We start from the raw sequence: 20,461 nt of genomic DNA, 5'->3' as shown, positions 1-20,461 counted from the left end.
CTGAAGAACACTGAGAACTATTGGCTTTATAATAATAAAAGGGAGTGTGTAAGGCCTCGTACACACGACAGAGGAACTCGACGTGTCAAACACATCGAGTTCCTCGTCAAAATCAGGGATGAAGCCGCCGAGGAGCTCGGCGGGCCGCCTTCTCCCATAGAACAACGAGAAAATAGAGAACATGTTCTCTATTTTCTCGACGAGTTCCTCGGCGGCTCCATCGGGCCAAAAGTGTACAGACGACAGAGTTTCTCGGCAGAATCCGGCTCTGACCGAGTTTCTCGCCGAATTCTGCCGAGAAACTCTGTCGTGTGTACGAGGCCTGAGACTGAATGAGGGCCACATGTGGCCCCCCATCTACTAGTCAAACGTCACCTATAATTGTACAGATTCTGGTATACTCATTTATGATTGGAGGAATTCTAGTAAAATTTGATTTTTGTACCTACCATAAAATCCATTTCTTGGAGTCCAGTGATTAACACGGGGAATTCAGAGTAATTTTTGCTAGTGTTAAATCCTCCTGTAGGCGGCAGGAATACCCAACAGTCTCTGAATTCCTATGTCCCTCAATGGACAACAAAGAGAATGGAATTTTAGTACTTCCTGTATAATCATTTTCTTGGAGTCAATTGAGGCATACAGGAATTCAGAGATTGTTGGGTTATACTGCTGCCTACAGGAAGACTGGACAACAGCACAAAACGTCAGTCTGTGAATTTCTATGTCCCTCAATGAACGAGAAAGAAAATTTAATTTATGTACTCCCTATCAAATCGTTTTCTTGGGAGTCCATTGAGGGACACAGGAATTCAGAAAATGTTGGGTTATACTGCTGCCTACAGTAAGACTAGAGACCAGCACAAAACGTCAGTCTGTGAATTCCTGTGTCCCCCAATGTACGAGAAACTAAATAGGATTTTTATCTTTCCATAGAATCCTTTCCTTGAAGTACATTAACGGGCTCAGTAGAAGCATTTAACCAATTGCTGACTGTAGCTTTACTGCTGATACAGTGCGGGCCAGCTGTGCAGAATCATGAGACGGCAGCAGGGATCGGGCATCCATCATGGAGCGCCGGCGGAGATCGGGCATCCATCATGGAGCGGCAGCGGGGATCGGCATCCACCATGGAGCGGCGGCAGGGATCGGCATCCACCATGGAGCGGCGGCAGGGATCGGGCATCCACCATGGAGCGGCGGCAGGGATCGGGCATCCACCAAGGAGCGCCGGCGGGGATCGGGCATCTACCATGGAGTGGCGCCAGGGATCGGGCATCCTTCATGGAGTGGCGGGCTGGGAACGGGTATCCATCAGGGAGCGGCGGTGGGGATCGGTCATCCATCATGGAGCGGCGGTGAGCATTGGGCATCCATCATGGGATGGAGGCAGGGATCGGGCATCCATCATGGGACGGCGGCGGGGATCAGCGTCCATCATGGACTGGTGGCGGGGATCGGGGCATCCACCATGGAGCGGCGGAGAGGATCAGGCATCCATCATGGGACGGCGGCGGGGATCGGCGTCCATCATGGAGTGGTGGCGGGGATCGGGGCATCCACCATGGAGCGGCGGCGGGTATCGGGCATCCATCCATGCAATGCATGAATCTATCCATTACTCACATAGGGGGTGGCGAGGAGAGAGGGTGCGGCGCCAGGATCTAATCCTTCCCTGCTCTACTAAAAAAAAATTTTTTTTTTGCCTGTGTCAATGTTGGGGAGATTTACCTTCACTTCCTGTCCAGACAGGAAGCACAGGGACCACCCCCCCCCCCTCAATAGGGACTCCGATAGTAGCAGGAACCCAACAAAAGGTAAAACTCTTCTCTGCTCTAAAATATAATTTTTGCACTTATAAAACTCTTTCATTTAGCACAACTGTTGATAGAGGATCAACCATTTACAAGAGGACTATAGTGCCTGCTCCTGTAGATGGCAATATAACCCACTTGTATATGGTAGGTCTTAGATCAACAGCTGTGTCTCTCAAATGAACAAAAAGAGAAAATAAGTTTTGGGTTTAGATGAGCTTTAAGGCATACTCGCTCCCACTTTACCAGCTGTATGTAAAAACATTTCGTTTTTACTGGACCCAGAACTGGATAAATCCATTTTATATCTGTTCAGAGTCTGGCTTAAAAAGCTTTTACTGCCCTACAGGTTTGACGTTACACAAGATCCTATAATCCAATCTTCTACATGACGAGTGTCACCTCTCTGTCTCCTCCACTTGCTGGAGATTGTAGAGCAGCGACGGCACGATCTTATCCATGTGTTGGGGCTCCCAGATGTTGGCCTGAAGTTCATCGTTCACAGTTTTCCTCACAACGCCCTGGAGGCCCTTAATCCCGGACAACCGGATCCTTAAAAACACATTACATTTTAATTATTAAAAAATAAATAAAATAAAAAAATCGAAGAAATAATGTTTGCATTTACGATAGCAGAGAAATCAAACAAGGGCCCGGATTCAAAGAGATTTGCCCCTTATTTGCGGAGGCTACCCGCGATTTACTGCGCTACCCGCGATTCACGGAGCAGTAGCTCCGTAAATTGCGGGTGCGCTGTGTAAACTTGCCCTGCGTAAGGGCTCCTAATGTAAATGATCCCGTAGGGGGCGGGAATCATTTAAATTAGGCGCGCTCCCGCGCCGAGCGTAGAGCGCATGCTCCGTCAGGAAACTTTCCCGACGTGCATTGCGGCAAATGACGTCGCAAGGACGTCATTTGCTTCAGAGTGAACGTGAATGGCGTCCAGCGCCATTCACGAATCACTTACGCAAAGGACGTAACATTCAAATTTGGTGACGCGAGAACGACGGGTATTCTTTAGAATTGGCTGCCCCTACTATTAGAAGGGGCAGCCTTACGCTAAACACGCCGTACGGAAACGACGTAACTTGCGTACGCAGGGCTCGCGCAACATTGTGAATCGGTGTTAGTATGCAATTTGCATACTATACACTGAGCACAATGGGAGCGCCCCCTAGCGGGCATCGCAAGAATGCAGCCTAAAATATGCGTGGCATAAGAGCCTTATGCCACGCAGATTTTAGGCTGCAGTCGGCGTTATGATGTTCCTGAATCAGGAGCATTCGTAACGCCGGAGCAAGTCAGCAATTGCGCTGCGTAACTATGGTTACGCAGGCGCAATTGCTCTCTGAATCCGGGCCAAGGTTCTTAAGAAAAAAAGTGCTCAGCTACACCGTACAGCAGACACTTAGCTACACCGTACAGCAGACACTTATAAGTAAAATTTACTTACCGTTGACTAGATATAAAAAAACATAAATACAGAAAAACTTGTTTTGTAGAAAAAGAAAAGACTAATATGACATATACAGTTTCTCACAAAAGTGAGTACACCCCTAACATTTTTGTAAATATTGTATTATATCTTTTCATGTGACAATTTGTGGGCTTTCTTGTGCATCATCTTTAGAAGAGGCTTGCTTCTGGGACGACCAATTTGATGCAGAGTGCGGCGTATGGTCTGAGCACTGGCAGGCTGACCCCCCACCCCTTCAACCTCTGCAGCAATGCTGGCAGCACTCATACGTCTATTTCCCAAAGACAACCTCTGGATATGACGCTGAACACGGGACCTTAACTCCTTTGGTGGACAATGGCGAGGCCTGTTTTGAGTGGAACCCGTCCTGTTATACCGTTGTATGGTCTTGGCCACCGTGCTGCAGCTCAGTTTCAGGGTCTTGCCAATCTTCTTATAGACTAGGCCAGTGATGGTGAACCTTGGCTCCCCAGATGTTTTGGAACTACTAGCTAGATTCAGAAAGAGTTAGGCCGGCTTATCTACAGATAAGCCGACCTAACTCAGAATCTGCGCCGACCTATGTTTAAGTGTATTCTCAAACAGAGATACGCTTAAACATATCTAAGATACGACGGCTTGCGCCGTCCTATCTTAGGTTGCAATATTTCTGCTGGCCGCTAGGTGGCGCTTCCATTGCGGTCGGCGTAGAATATGCAAATCAGTAGATACGCCTATTCACGAACGTACGCCCGGCCGCCGCAGTACATTTACGTTTACGTAAGAGATAGGCCGCCTAAAGTTAAAGATGCCCCCTAGGTGGCGTAGCCAATGTTAAAGTATGGCCGCCGTTCCCGCTTCGAAATTCAAAATTTTTACGTCGTTTGCGTAAGTCGTCCCCGAATAGGGATTTACGTCGTTTACGTCCACGTCAAAATCAATAGGCCCGTGCGGCGTACTTAGCCGCAATGCACACTGGGAGATGTAGGCGCCCGGCGCATGCGCAGTCTGGAAAAAACGTAAAAAACGTAAGGTCAAGCTCTATTAACATAAAACACGCCCCCTCAGACACATTTGAATTAGGCGCCCTTACGCACGCCCGCTTTAGGCTACGCCGCCGTAACTTAGCAGGCAAGTACATTGTGAATCATGTACTTGCCTCGCTAACTTACGGCGGTGTAGCTTAAATGCCTTAAGCTACGCCGCCGCAAAGTTGCGGCAATGTATGTGAATCTACTCATACATTTCCCATAATGCTCATGCACTCTGCAGTGTGGTTTAGCATCATGGGAAATATAGGTTCAAAACATTTGGGGTGCCAAGGTTCGCCATCTTTATGTAGAACAACAATTCTTTTTTTCAGATCTTCAGAGAGTTCTTTGCCATGAGGTGCCATGTTGAACTTCCAGTGACCAGTATGAGAGAGTGAGAGCGATAACACCAAATTTAACACACCTGCTCCCCATTCACACCTGAGACCTTGTAACACTAATCAATCACATGACACCGGGGAGGGAAAAATGGCTAATTGGGCCCAATTTGTACATTTTCACTTAGGGGTGTACTCACTTTTGTTGCCAGCGGTTTAGACATTAATGGCTGTGTGTTGAGTTATTTTGAGGGGACAGCAAATTTATACTGTTATACAAGTTGTACACTCACTACTTTACATTGTAGCAAAATGTAATTTCTTCAGTGTTGTCGCATGACACCGGGGAGGGAAAATGGCTAATTGGGCTCAATTTGAAAACTTTCACTTAGGGTTTTTATTTTTAAACTGCAGAAGTTATCAAATACCACCAAAAGAAAGCTCTATTTGTGGGGAAAAAATAACATACATTTTATTTGGGTACAGCGTCGCATGACCGTGCAATTTTCAGTTAAAATAACGTTGTGCTATTTCACAAAAAATGGCCTGGTCATGAAGGGGATAAATCTTCCTGAGCTGAATTGGTTAACGTGACACTAAAAAAATTAATGAACAAAACAAATAAAAATATATATTTTTTTTAAATAATGGTTAGAAAAACAGAAATTAGCTAAAAATCATCAGGAAAATAACATGTAAGAGGAGAAGGGAAACAAAAAGTTAATTAGAGCTGATTAGGGTCAATTAAGGGTTAATAAGGGGTTAAATAGGAACACATTTTATTCAAAAGAAATTTAAAGGAGAAGTAGGGCAAACCTGTTTGACCCTACTTCTCCTGTGGGTTTTAGGAGTGTACTAAGTCCTGCACTCCTGTGACCCAGATATAGCAGGTAAAGGGCTAAAGACCCAGATTCCTGGATCGGCAGCTGGCTCAGCCTCTCAGCGTTTCTGAGAGTCTGGCCTCCACAGCCCAACACTCCAGTGAGTGCTGAAGGGGCAGAGCAGACAGCCGGCAACTGCCAGTCACCGGCTGTCTGCTCACGGAACACCAAGAATGGAGAGATCAGTGGTCTTTGATCGCTCAGTTCTAGTGTAGAGGCAGTGGGGGACAGATGCTGCATCAGACCAATGCTGCATCCACCTAGGTGAGTATAGATGTTTGTAAATTTATATTCCAATACTCAGGGCTGCCGATAAGGGAATAGTCCTGTAGGGGGCCTGATCAGCCGGCAGCTTCAAGTTCATGTTCCATACAAGGGGCGGACTGATCATTCCGGCACTGCCCGAGGGGCCAGGCAAGTAGGAGGCTCCTATGAAAGGCTCTGTCACTGCACCTCTACTTGTTACGGCGTCGTAAATTGCCGGCATGTGCAAGGGGGGGGAGTGGTGGAAGGTGAGACAGATGGAGCATACTACACTTGTACTGTGTACTTCTATGAAGTATTTTTTTGGGGGGGGCATGTGTAGCACACCCAATATCCACAACTAGGTAAAGAAAACTTCAAGATGAATAATTTCCGCAAACTTCAAGATGAATAATTTCCGCAAACTTCAAGATGAATAATTTCCGCAAACTTCAAGATGAATAATTTCCACCTCACTGGCTCAGAACTAACAGGGCAATGCAGTAGGCTTAAAATGGAAACAGCAGACAGTGGACAGCAGATTATTACTGGTCTAACATTCATTAACTGCCCATGTGTGAGCGGGCCCCCGGCACACATAACTAGGTATATGGTCCTTACTTGGTCCTTGTCTCCACATCATCGTAGCTGGAGTGGCACATTTCACTGAAGCGAGACACAAAGAAGTCGTAGCTGCGATGGTAGGAGGGGGTGTCCTCTTCGATGTTTGCAAACTTTACAAACTGAAAGAAAGAAAAAAAGAGGTAAGCGGGCAGATGGAAAATGCAAATATTGGTCTTTTTTTTTTTTACTTACAGTATACCTAGCATCAGAAATATTTTGCATGATAAGTGTTAACCACTTCTCTACTTTGGGTGTTTTTCAGATTTGGTGTACAAGACTAAAACATTTTTTTTTGCTAAAAAATTACTTAAAACCCCCAAACATTATATATATATTTTTCTAACACCCTAAAGAATAAAATGACGGTCATCGCAATACATTTTGTAACACCATATTTGCGCAGCGGTCTTACAAGAAAAAAATAAGACAGCAATAAATTTGGCCCAATTTTTTTATATATTGTGAAAGATAATGTTACGCCGAGTAAAATGATACCCAACATGTCACACTTAAAAATTGCGCCCCCTCGTGGCATGGCGTCAAACTATTACCCATAAAAATCTCGATAGGCGACGTTTAAAAAATTCTATAGGTTGCATTTTTTGAGCTACAGAGGAGCTCTAGGGCTATAATTATTGCTCTCGCTCTAACGATCGCGGCGATACCTCGCTTGTGTGGTTTGAACACCGTTTTCATATGCGGACGCTACTCACGTATGCGTTCGCTTCTGCGCGCGAGCTCGTCGGGACAGGGCGCTTTAAAACATTTTTTTTTATTTATTTTATTATTTTTTACACTGAAAAAAAAAAAATGGATCACTTTTATTCCTATTACAAGGAATATAAACATCCCTTGTAATAGAAAAAAGCATGACAGGACCTCTTAAATATGAGATCTGGGGTCAAAAAGACCTCACATCTAATATTTAGACTTGAATGCAAAAAAAAATGTAAATTTTGTCATTTGAAAAAATGACAAAAAAAAAAATGTCTCTTTAAGACGCTGGGCGGGACTGACGTTTTGACGTCACTTCCGCCCTGCAATGCTATGGGGACGGGTGGGGGCCATCTTGCCCTCACTCGTATCCCCACAGAGCAGGCTGAAGCACCCGATCGCCTCCGCCGCTACCGACGGCTCCAGTAAGCGGCGGAGGGCGCAGGAGAGCGGCGGGAGGGGGGGGGGCCCTCCCACCGCCGATAACAGCTGCTGCCGTTACCGAGATATCCATTTTTAAAGTGCCGCCGTATATAGTCGTAAGGCGGTCGGAAAGTGGTTAAAGACACTTCCAGGTATATACTGGCTTTTACAGAAATCATGGTACTCCCCCTGACACTGCCTTTATCTGCTTTTTGTTTCAGAACGAAGGAGCCATCTTTGTTCGGGCATCATCCAGGGTCACCAACTACTTTATGGACTGAGATGCCAGCTCAGAGATTATGCAATCCTGGTGCCCGTGCAGTCCTTGGCTACATTCACAAATGTCTGGGGTACAGAAGAAGGCTTGTACCGCAAGTGGACAGCATCCCTCGAGGAAGCCCAGGATGTGGGCGAAACATGTTGGGAATTCCATCTAAAGTGCTGTATCCACAAGAACCATGTGTACTTGCTATAATTGTTTTTATTTTTATTGTTTTTATAATTGTTTTTTTTTGTTTGTTTTGTTTATAATTGTTTGTTGTAATTGGCCCAGATTCACAAAGCACTTACGCCGACGTATCTCGAGATACGCTGCGTAAGTGTACAGTAAGTATGCGCCGTCGTATCTATGGGCCGTGCCCATAAACTGAGATACTCCTGAAAATAGGCTTCATCCGACCAACGTAATTTTCCTACGCCGGCGTATCGTGGGCGCATATTTACGCTGGGCGCATTTGCCGCTCCCATTGATTTTCTATGCACATATGCAAACGAGGGAGATACGCCGATTCACGAACGTACTTGCGCCCAGCGCATAATATACGCAGTTTGCGTAAGTCGTACGTCCGGCGTAAAGTTATTCCCCATATAGGAGGCGCAACCCATGCAAAGGTATGGACCAGGGAACCCAAGCCGTTGTATCTTTTGTCGTTTACGTTGCACGTGAATATGACTAGGCGTAGGTTACGTTCACGTCGTAGGCAGTGATCCGGCGTATCTTAGGGAGTAGTTCCGACGCAATTCTGCACATGCGCACTCGGATGCGGCCACGGGACGGCGCATGGGCCGTTCATTTTAAGTACTTCTATGGCGCTTGCCCCATCATTTGCATGGGGTCACACCTCATTAGCATGGCTCACGCCCACTTCCACCTACGCTGGCTTACGCCGAGGAAACCCAGTGTATCTTTAAGAGCGAGTGGGAGCAAGTGCTTTGTGAATCCAGTGCTTGCCTCTGTGCGCTGCGTCTGCGTAGCGTATATTAGATACGCTACGGCGGCATAAATATGCGCCGATGTATGTGAATCCGGGCCATTGTTTTTATTGTATTATTAAGCATTTTTGTTTGGTTTTATAATTGTTTTTATAGTTTTTTTAAGCATTTTTTTTAAGGGATGTGGTGTGGTGCTTTGTTCGTGGCTAAAAATCGATTTTTAAAAAAAATAAATATAACAATTAAAAAAATAAATATAACTTAAGGACTTGTTTACGTGTTTTGCTCTCTATAATTTCTGCCATGGCTGCGAGCCATAGCTTGGAGCCGTGCCATGTGTACACCCCTAGTCACTGCCTCTGTTGCCTGTGTTTGAGCTCTGGGGTGCCCATCCTATTGTAATAGACTGCGCACACTTATGTCTGTTTCCTATTTATTTAATGATTTTGTCTCTAAAAACACAGGGGAAGCCCCGGGATCAATACGTTTGTCTAAAGGCGATGGAGCTGCCATATACTCTATAGGTCTCCATTGGTCAGAGCTCGTCTTAAATTAGACAGTAAATTCACCCAATAATACTACTTTTTTATTTTCTTCCCTGGAGCGTTTTGACAGTTTAGCCGCCGCAGTCAAGCAGAGAGACGACGTGATAATTACATCATTGCGGCACCATTTCCCAACATGACAAATCAAACCTCGCTGTGCCGTATCCGTGTGCATCTGTCATAGTACTGTCACTGCATGGTGGGAACTGATCGTGGGATTGTAATGTTACTAAATACATTCAACACACAGAGCAGAGATAAACTCCGATCACACTACAAACCCCAGCACTGTTTATGTATGGAGGACTATTGAGCGGCATCTGTCCCTGCATTTTCTTTTTTTGCTTGAGCACGTGGGGACGGGGGCGCTTTAAAAAAAAAAAAAAAAAGAAAAATCTTATTTATTTTTTTAATTTTATTTTTTACAAAAATTGTAATCACTTTTATTGCTGTCACAAGGAATGTAAACATCCCTTGTGACAGTAATAGGTGGTGACAGGTACTCTTTATGGAGGGATCGGGAGTCTAAAAGATCTCCAATCCCTCCTTTGCACTTCAAAGTATTCAGATCGCCGAAAACGTTGATTCTGAATACTGTGGGCCAGATTCTCAAAGGCGTTACGACGGCGCAAAGCCATTTGCGCCATCGTAAGTCCTAATCTGGCCTGGCCTATCTATGCGACTGATTCTTAGAATCAGTTACGCATAGATATCCCTTAGATCTGACAAGCGTAAGGCTCTTACGCTGTCAGATCTTAAATGCTATTTTTTTTCCCGCCGCTAAGTGTCGCCGACGTCGTTTCCCCCGTCGCTTATGTAAATTAGCAATTTACGACGATTCCCGAACGTACGCGCGGACGACGCAGAGAATATACGATGTTTACGTAAGCGTAAACTTGCCCCTGCTAATATGAGGGGCAAGTTTACGTAGGTCCGTCGTATGCCAAGATAAGTATGGCGTCGGGTCAGCGTCGGCTTTTTCCGTCGTTAACGTTGTTTTCGTAAGTCGTCCACGAATACGACTTTACGTCAATGACGCTCACGTCGGCGTCATTGACGTTTTCCGTCGTGAACTGGGGCATGCGCACTGGGCGATTTTTCCGCCTGGCACATGCGCAGTTCGATCGGCGCGGGGGCGCGCTTAATTTAAATACAAGCCGCCCCTTTTGAATTACGCGGCCTTACGCCGGGCCAATTACACTACGCCGACACAAATTACAGAGCAAGTGCTTGGAGAATACGGCACTTGCTCCAGTAAGTTGCGGCGGCGTAGTGTAAATGGCTTACGCTACGCAGCGGCAGATTTTACAAGAATCTGGCCCTGTATATTTTTTTTAAACTGGCGCCACTGGCAGCCGAGTAAACCGTAAGTGACGTTGTGACGTCGCTTCCGTGTTTACATACAGGAGACTAGAACTAAGCCCTTTTCGGCTTTGTGCCAGTCTGTCTCTAGGTGCCGGAAGTGGTGCATTGCGGATCGGGTCTCCTGGTGGGACGGGAGGCCCGGTAAGAGCGGCGGGAGGGGGGGTGATGTCCCCTCCCGCTCCTCCAGGATAACAACCGAGTGGCTTGTTATCCCTCGAAAGCTGTCTGCCCGCTCAAAAAAAAACGGTACCAAAATGATGCCTGCAGCTGTGGGCATCCCCCTGGTGAAACCCCCCTAAAGCCGAATCCACATTTATACGTACGCTCGGCACCAAGGGGTTATACAACACCTTATCCTACATGCTTGATGCCTGCTGACTGCGGGGACGCGGACTTCATCTTACTTACGCAGACAGATCATTACGCCCGGACGAATGAGGCCCTAGTGAATACAGAGCTGTATAAATTTGTCTTTTGTCTCTGCCTGGAGTTCTGTTTTCAACTACCCAATATAGGAACTCAAAAACCGATTGCTGTGATGATTTGGCTATTTGTGCTCCTCTCCTGTTATTTGTACCCGGAGGACAATACAAGCACAGAATATCCAGCTGGCTGCATTTGGATTTTGATCACGCAGTGCTGTTTTTGTTGTGCTCATTGTTCAGCACCGGAATCTTTCTCCACGATGAAGGATTTTCAGTGCCGGTGATTAATGCAATTCCAACTTAGAAAACTGCACGAGTTTATCTCCCCTGCAAAGCAAAATGTTCAGCAATCAAATCTCACTCTGATGTCTGATCCAGTGACTACAGAGCGTTCACATTGCAAGCTGAAGCCTAAAAACTCAAGTCCTGCAGGGGTACGGGAGCTACAAAAACCATAAAACCCCTGGAAAAGAATCACACGGAGAGCCTGTGTATCAGCTGAACAGGGATGCAACATGGCGATAAAGCAGCAGAGGATGGGGGCACGGTGGGCGATAACCGCCATGGTCAAGGGAGAGAAGTCAGATTTTCATGGGCAAACGCTTTAACCCGGACCATTTGGCTGCCACTTTTTGCGATTCGGCACTGCGTCGCTTTAACTGACAATTGCGCGGTCGTGCGACGTGGCTGCCAAACAAAATCGACGTCCTTATTCTCCCACAAATAGAGCTTTCTTTAGGTGTTATTTGATCACCTCTGCGGTTTTTATTTTTTGTGCTATAAACAAAAATAGAGCGACAATTTAAAAAAAAAAAAAAAGCAATATTTTGTACTTTTTGCTATAATAAATATCCCCATTTAAAAAAAAAAAAAAGCAAATTTAGTTTAGGCTGATATGTATTCTTCTACATATTTTTTGTAAAAAAAAAAAAAAAACGCAATAAGCGTATATATTGATTGGTTTGCGCAAAAGTTGTGTAGCGCCTGTGTACTTTTAGTACAGGTGCTGTCAAATTTAATGGGGGATGAGAGAGTTATATTGCTCTCATCCATGTGGATCTGTTTAAAGTGGGCTGCTGCCAGCCCTGGACTGTCCTGTGGGTTCATTCTGTGCTCCAAAGATACAGTTCCATCTTTGGATGGCAGGTGGCGCCAGAGGGGTCCAGGCGGAGGCGCCTTTCTCCAGAAGCCAATCAGAAGAGTGTTTCCCCTCGCGGGGCATGCTGGGGGAGGGTATTTCTGGGGCAGATGCCATTTTGTGGGGTCTTCGCGCGTTCCTGGTGCGGCACTCACCTTTAGGGTGTGCGCACATCACGGACCCCGGCGATATGGCCCTGGACTCTGGGCCCTCATGGCCCGGAGTAACTAATGCTACAAAGGGGCCCCAGTGACTTGCACTTCAAGAGGAAGATCCCAAGCGAGTTGTGCTGTTCGATGGGGAGTCGGTCTGAGGTGAACCCGGAGGCAGGTGATCCAACATGGCTTAGACGATCCATCGGGGATCTGGGTGACCGGACACTGACAGGTTGTATGATGCAAACTGTTAGTCGGTGACCACAAATATAGGAAGTCTACCTGAGGGAGATTCAGGCAAATTATTGACTGAGAGGATTCGCTCTACTATCCATGTATCCATGCTACTGGGCCTGTGGCAGAGGTCCCTTACTAATCCAAATTCTATTTGAGCCAAGTCGGTGGCAGAGACTTGTTCCTTCTCAAAGGTTCCGAGTGACGCCCTGGCTGCCAGGCCTGTGAGAGGGACCTGTCCAGGGGCACTATACCCACTCAGGCTGGAGTGGCTGACGAAGCAAGAGTAATCATTGGAGGCAGGACTGCTTCTGTTATCCATAGGCCTGAATCTGCAAGTTCTCCTTTCACCAACCTTTCTCTATCTACCTCGAGTTGACTGTTGGTCATGTCGGACCAGTAATAAAAGCACAGAAAACGTCACCCAGTTGTCTGGACATTCCGTTATTACTCTCATCATCATCCCTAGACACATCATAAAGGTAACATAACATGCCATCCCAATCTAACCAGCGGCTCCTGAGGGGGTAGCGCTACAGTTATAGCGTCTACAAAATAGGGGATAGTTAGTTACATATAGCTAGATTCACATACATGGCCGCAACTTTAAGACGGCGTAGCTTAAGGCATTTAAGCTACGCCGCCGTAAGTTAGCGAGGCAAGTACATGATTCACAATGTACTTGCCTGCTAAGTTACGGTGGCGTAGCCTAAAGCGGGCGGGCGTAAGGGCGCCTAATTCAAATTTAGCTAAGGGGGCGTGTTTTATGTTAATGTGGCTTGACCTGACGTTTTTGACGTTTTTTTTTAACTGCGCATGCGCCGTGCGCCTACATTTCCCAGTGTGCTTTGCGGCTACGTCCGCCGCACGGGCCTATTGATTTCGACGTGGACGTAAACGACGTAAATCCCTATTCACGGACGACTTACGCAAACGACGTAAAATTTTCGAATTTCGACGCGGGAACGGCAGCCATACTTAACATTACTATTCCATCTATTTGATGGAATAACTTTAGGCGGCCTATCTCTTACGTAAACGGCTTAAATGTACTGCGGCGGCCGGGCGTACGTTTGAGAATAGGCGTATCTACTGATTTGCATATTCTACGCCGACCGCAATGGAAGCGCCACCTAGCGGCCAGCAGAAATATTGCAATCTAAGATAGGACGGCGCAAGCTGTCCTATCTTAGATATGTTTAAGCGTATCTCTGTTTGAGAATACACTTAAACATAGGTCGGCGCAGATTCTGAGTTTGGTTGGCGTATCTACTGATACGCCGACCTAACTCTTACTGAATCTGACTAATAGTTAGTCAGTTTGAAAAAAGACAGTCCATCCAGTTCAACCATAAAAAAATGTAATAATAATAATAATAATAATAATAATATAAAATCCCATATACCCAATTCTATACCCATAGTTTTATGGCATTTTTATTATTATTTTTTTCACTAGTAATATCGGCGATCTGCGATTTTTAGGCGGACACATCGGACACATTTTTAGGACTATTATAAAAATGTGTGCTATAAAAATGCACTGACTACTGTGAAAATGACACTGGCAGGCTAGGGGTTAACCACTAGGTGGCACTAAAGGGGTTCAGTGTGTCCTAGGGAGTGATTCTAACTGTTAGGGGGAGCAGCTACCAGTGACACATCCCTGACATGTCACTAGGCAGAACAGGAGAATGCCTTGTTTACAAAGGCATCCCCCTGTTCTGCCGTTGCCGACCGCAATCGCGGGCCACCCAGGAACATCGGGCGCACTCACGAGGCACGGATTTTAGCTCCATAGACTTCAATGGGACCGGATTGGAATCGCAGTCCAGTATTCACATCACTGACAATTTTTTTTCTTTTTTTTGCCTAGATTATTGGCAGCAATTAATGGTTATAGTAGCTGTGTATGATGGCACAGTGGCGGTAATTTATGGGTACAGTGGCTGCGTTTGATGGGCACAGCGGCTGCACTTGATGGGCACAGTGGCTGTGCTTGATGGCACAGTGGCAGCGTTTAATGGGCACAGTGGTGGCAATTTATGGGCAGAGTGGCTGCATTTGATGGGCACAGTGGCTGCATATGATGGGCACAGTGGCTGCATTAGATGGGCACAGTGGTTACAATTAATGTTTTTTGAGCATCAGCCGCCACTGCCCAAAACACAGGGTGCTCTAAAATGCAAATGCAGACTCCATCTAGGAAGTCGAAGCTTGATCACGCCATAGTTACATAGTAGGTGAGGTTGAAAAAAGACAGTCCATCAAGTCCAACATATGTGACAACGGCATAATGTTGGGTGCCATTCAAATTAAATATCACCCCAAATGCTATTGTCTATCGACAAAACGCTCAAACCGCAAGTAGCAAATCGCTCCTGGGTCAAGGACAAAATTTGGTCCCTGAGCTTCTTTGGAACGAAAGTGAAGTTAGGTGAATAGGCTGCCCTATGTGTGACACACATATTCGCATGAGGATCGAGAGCGCCAACTCAAGTTCCCGCTATGTGTAGTAGAAACGAGGCCCAACGTTGGCCATACACTAGTACATTTTTGAATGAACATCCATACAAAAAAAATTTTCGGTACAATTTGACGAAATGTAATTTGAATGTCGTCTAAAAATTCTCTTGCATTTAACCACCGGAGGATTTGGCTGCCCAATGACCAGGCCATTTTTTGCGATATGGCGCTGCGTCGCTTTAACTGACAATTGCGCGGTCATGCGACGTGGCTCCCAAACAAAATTGACAGGTTTTTTTTGCCACAAGTAGAGCTTTCTTTTGGTGGTTTTTGATCACCTCTGCGGTTTTTATTTTTTGCGCTATAAACAAAAATAGAGCAAAAAAAAAAAAAAAGCAATAAGCGTATATTGATTGGTTTGCGCAAAAGTTATAGCGTCTACAAAATAGGGGATAGTTTTATGGCATTTTTATTGTTATCTGGTTTTTATTAGTAGTGGCTGCGATCAGCGATTTTTATCGTGACTGTGACATTATGGCGGACACAATGGACACTTTGACGCTATTTTGGGACCATTGTCATTTTTACAGCCATCAGTGCTATAAAAATGCACTGTATACTGTGAAAATGACACTGGCAGTGAAGGAGTTAACCACTAGGTGGCGCTGAAGGGGTTAAGTGTATCCTAGGAAGTGATTCTAACTGTTAGGGGGAGGAGCTACCAGTGAAACGTCAGCGATCACTGTTCCCGATCACAGGGAACAGTAGATCCCTGACATGTCACTAGGCAGAACGGGGGAATGCCTTGTTTACAAAAGCATCCCCCTGTTCTGCCTTTGCTGACCGCAATCGCGCACTCACGAGGCACGAATTTCGGCCCCCTAGACTTTAATGGGTCTGGATTGGAATCGCAGTCCAGTGTTCACATCACTGCCAAGGGCCAGATTCACGTACCTGAGCGCATCTTTACTCGGGCGTAGCGCATCTCATATGCGCTACGCCGACGTAACTTAGAGAGGCAAGTACTGTATTCACAAAGCACTTGCTCCCTAAGTTACGGCGGCGTAGCGTAAATGGGCCGGCGTAAGCCTGCGTAATTCAAATTTGGAAGGAGGTGGGCGTGTTGTATTAAAATGAGGGGCCGAACGAACGGCGCATGCGCCCTCCGTGGACGTATCCCAGTACGCATGCGCAGAATCACGTCGGATAGAATGCCTAAGATACGTCGAACACTGCCTACGACGTGAACGTAACTTACGCACAGCCCTATTCACGTACGACTTACGTAAACTACGTAAAATTTGACGCTTGTTCAGACGTCCATACCTTAACATTAGCTGCGCCTCATATAGCAGAGGTAACTTTACGCTGGACGTAAGCCTAAGGCCCCGTACACACGACCAAACATGTATGCTGAAACTGGTCCGCGGGCCAGTTTCAGCATACATGTTCGGTCATGTGTAGGCGCGAGCGGGCCGAATTCCAGCAAACATTTGCCCGCCGGGCCTTTTCCCAGCGGACAAATATTCCTGGACGTGTTTTAAAACCGTCCGCTGGAATCCTGCCCGCTCGGACATGTACGGTCGTCAGTACAGACCTACCGTACATGTCCGAGCGCCCGCCGTCCCTCGCATGCGTCGAATGACTTCGACGCATGCGTGGAAGCCTTTAAATGGCAGGCCCGCCCACGTCGCCGCGTCATCGTCGCGGCGACGACGCGGACACGCCCCACGTATTGTTTACGCGCGGACTTCTGTACGATGGTTAGTACAACCATCGTACAGAAGCCCTCCGGCAGGCATGTATGGTGAAAACGGTCCGACGGACCGGTTTCATCGTACATGTTTGCTCGTGTGTACCGGGCCTAACGTATACGGCGTATATTAATAAGCTGGGCGCAAGTACGTTCGTGAATCGGTGTATCTAGGTCATTTGCATATTCGGCGCGTAAATCAACGGAAGCGCCCCTAGAGGCCAGCGTAAATATGCACCTAAGGTACGACGGCGTAAGAGACTTACGTCGGTCGTATTAAGCAAAAATCCAGGCGTATCTGGTTCCATGTTTCTGAATCTGGCCCCTCGTTTTTATTTATTTTTTGCCTAGATTTTATAGAAAATAAAATCGCAGATGTGACCACTCCCTTCACAAATTCGTACTAAATTTGCATGGAAAACACACATGCCAAGCAGAATTCGAATTAAGTTGTAAAAAAAAAATATATATCACAATGCAAATTTGCACCATCTATCGTTTTAAATTTGCACCAAATTTGCACCGCATCAGTGTGTACCGAAGCTAAAGAGTAACTCTACTTTGTTGAGAAAAAACTTTCCCCTCTGATTGATCTATGTACACTGCAAGGATTTTAAAGCGGAGTTTCGCCTGAAAAAAAAAGAAAACTCAAATATTGTAGCTGCTGACTTTTAATATATAGAAACGTATCTGTCCAAGGAGCCTGCAATGTCCTCACCCGAAGCTGATCTTCGGATTGACTTGCAGGTGCTGCTGTCGCCATTCCTGGTAAGGGAAACAGGAAGTAAAGTCTTACGGCTTCACTCCTGGTTCCCTACTGCGCATGCGTGAGTCGTGCTGCGCATTCTGAATGGTCTCTGCTGTTTTCTGGGACCTGTGTGTCTCCCAGAAGACAGCCTGGGGGGATGGAGGAGGGGTCGGACATGGCGTAGTTTGCTGCAGAAAGTGCAGAGATCTATGCCCAGAAGTGGGAGCAAATACCTGGATTTGACAGACATCCGCTTCCCCCTGAAAGGTGCCAAATGTGACACCGGAGGGGGGGGAAAATTCGATAAGTCGAAGTTCCATTTCTGGGTGAAAATTTTACTGCAGATCACTACCTTTTATTATTCTGAGGGAACAGCTGTTTGTTTATCTGTGTGCAGCAGCCCCCCTAATACTTACCTTAGCCCCATCTCTATCCAGTGACGTTGCATGAGAGACTTGGCTGTCCGGGTCTCTCCCTCCTCATTGGCTGAGATTGGCACCATTGGCTCCCGCTGCTGTCAATCAAAGTCAGTGAGGCCAATGAAGAGAGAGAGGGGGCGGGGCCAAGCTGCGTCTCCGTGACGGGAGCGTGTGGCACAACATCGTCTTCTTGGCGCAGGCGCCGTGTACAGTTGTTCATGTTCAGAGACTTTCGGCAGCTCCGTAGTGCGCAAACACTTAACCACTTAAGGACCGCCTCCTGCACATATACGTCGGCAGAATGGCACGGCTGGGCACAAGCACGTATATATACGTCCTGTACTTGTACCCAGCCGTGGGTCGCGGGCGGGCGCCCGCGGCGCGCTCCCGCGACCCGGTCCGAAGCTCCGGGACCGGGACCGCGGGTCCCGCGGACCCGATCGCCGCTCGAGTGCGGCGATCGGTCCCCGGAGCTGAAGAACGGGGAGAGCCGTGTATAAACACGGCTTCCCCGTGCTTCACTGTGGCGGCGTATCGATCGCGTCATTCCCTTTATAGGGAAGACACGATCGATGACGTCAGACCTACAGCCACACCCCTCTACAGTTGTAAACACACACACAGTGAACCCTAACTCCTACAGCGCCCCCTGTGGTTAACTCCCAAACTGCAACTGTCATTTTCACAATAAAGAATGCAATTTAAATGCATTTTTTGCTGTGAAAATGACAATGGTCCCAAAAATGTGTCAAAATTGTCCGAAGTGTCCGCCATAATGTCGCAGTCACGAAAAAAATCGCTGATCGCCGCCATTAGTAGTAAAAAAAAAAAAAAAAATGCAATAAAACTATCCCCTATTTTGTAAACGCTATAAATTTTGCGCAAACCAACCGATAAACAATTATTGCGATTTTTTTTACCAAAAATAGGTAGAAGAATACGTATCGGCCTAAACTGAGGAAAAAAAATATATATTATATATGTTTTTGGGGGATATTTATTATAGCAAAAAGTAAAAAATATTGAATTTTTTTCAAAATTGTCGCTCTATTTTTGTTTATAGCGCAAAAAATAAAAACCGCAGAGGTGATCAAATACCACCAAAAGAAAGCTCTATTTGTGGGAAAAAAAGGACGCCAATTTTGTTTGGGAGCCACGTCGCACGACCGCGCAATTGTCTGTTAAAGCGACGCAGTCCCGAACTGTAAAAACACCTTTGGTCTTTAGCCAGCATATTGGTCCGGGGCTTAAGTGGTTAAAAACATGGCTATATATCCAGGCTTTCGGGGTGACTTAAATATTAAACATTCTAATAGTTCTACATTTTATGGAACAGATTCACAAAGATCTGCACCGGCGCAGCGTATCTAAGCTACGCTACGACGCCGTAACTTACTTGGCTTACTTTCAAATCCACAACAAATTTGCGCTGTAAGTTACAGCTGTGCAGCGTATCTCTCGCGGCGTAACGGCGCGTACTTCAAATCGGCGAGTAGGGGGCGTGTTTCATTTAAATGAAGCGCGTCCCCGCGCCGAACGAACTGCGCCGTCCCTAAATTTCCCGCCGTGCATTGCGCTAAATGACGTCGCAAGGACGTCATTGGTTTTGACGTGGACGTAAATTACGTCCAGCCCCATTCACGGACGACTTACGCAAACAAAAAAAAATATTTTCAAATTCGACGCGGGAACAACGGCCATACTTAACATTGCGTACGCCACCAAATAGCAGCTTTAACTATACGCCGAAAAAAGCCGAACGGAAACGACGTAAAAGAATGCAAAAGGGCAATCGTATGTTCGTGGAACGTCGGAAATAGCTAATTTGCATACTTGACGCGGATTACGACGGGAACGCCACCCAGCGGACACCGAAGAATTGTATCTAAGATCCGAAGGCGTACGAAGAGGTACGCCTGTCGGATCTAACCCAGATGCCGTCGTATCTTGTTTTGAGGATTCAAAACAAAGATACAACGCAGGAAATTTGAAAGTACGCCGGCGTATCAGTAGATTCGCCGGCGTACTCTCTTTGTGGATCTGCCCCTATATTTTTAACTTTGTATTTTCTTGATCGCTGATTGTTATTGTTTTATTGTTACTTGTTTGATCGATGTAGTTTTTGCCCCTTTTCTGTTCTGTTTTTATCCCGCCAGCGCATCGAGGCATGTGTGTAAGACTGCGCTGTTGTTTTATAAGCATTTTAATAAATAAATAAAATGCATAGTACAGGGCAGGCATTGTTCGCCGGGGGTCATTTCTCATCACAACACCGGCAAAGGACCCGAGAAAAGGAGGATCGGGGCTGCTCTGTGCAAAACCACTACATAGAGGGGTAAGGATGACATGTTTGTTGTTTTTTTTTAAAAACTCAAGCCCTTAGAATCACTTTAAAGCGGGAGTTCACCCATTTGTGTTTTTTTTCCTCTTTTCCCCTTAGATTCCTGCTCGTTTTGTCTAGGGGAATCGGCTATTTG

At 46.3% G+C, this 20,461-nt stretch overlaps 1 protein-coding gene across 2 annotated transcripts in view; it reads right to left on the bottom strand.

Annotated features, from left to right (window-relative positions):
• Positions 1–20,461, bottom strand: part of EFR3B (EFR3 homolog B) — a 352,965-nt gene that overhangs the window by 75,387 nt on the left and 257,117 nt on the right. For both annotated transcript variants that reach the window (XM_040348132.1, XM_040348134.1), the window contains exons 5-6: positions 6,385–6,506; positions 2,217–2,366 (exon numbers count right to left, since the gene is read on the bottom strand). In XM_040348132.1, the coding sequence (XP_040204066.1) occupies positions 2,217–2,366; positions 6,385–6,506 (272 nt within the window). The remainder of the gene's footprint in view (positions 1–2,216; positions 2,367–6,384; positions 6,507–20,461) is intronic.

Source organism: Rana temporaria, chromosome 4, assembly GCF_905171775.1.
Source record: "Rana temporaria chromosome 4, aRanTem1.1, whole genome shotgun sequence".
NCBI lineage: Eukaryota > Metazoa > Chordata > Amphibia > Anura > Ranidae > Rana > Rana temporaria.
The sequence above is the reverse complement of the archived record's forward strand: the minus strand, read 5'-3'. Positions and strand labels throughout refer to the sequence as shown.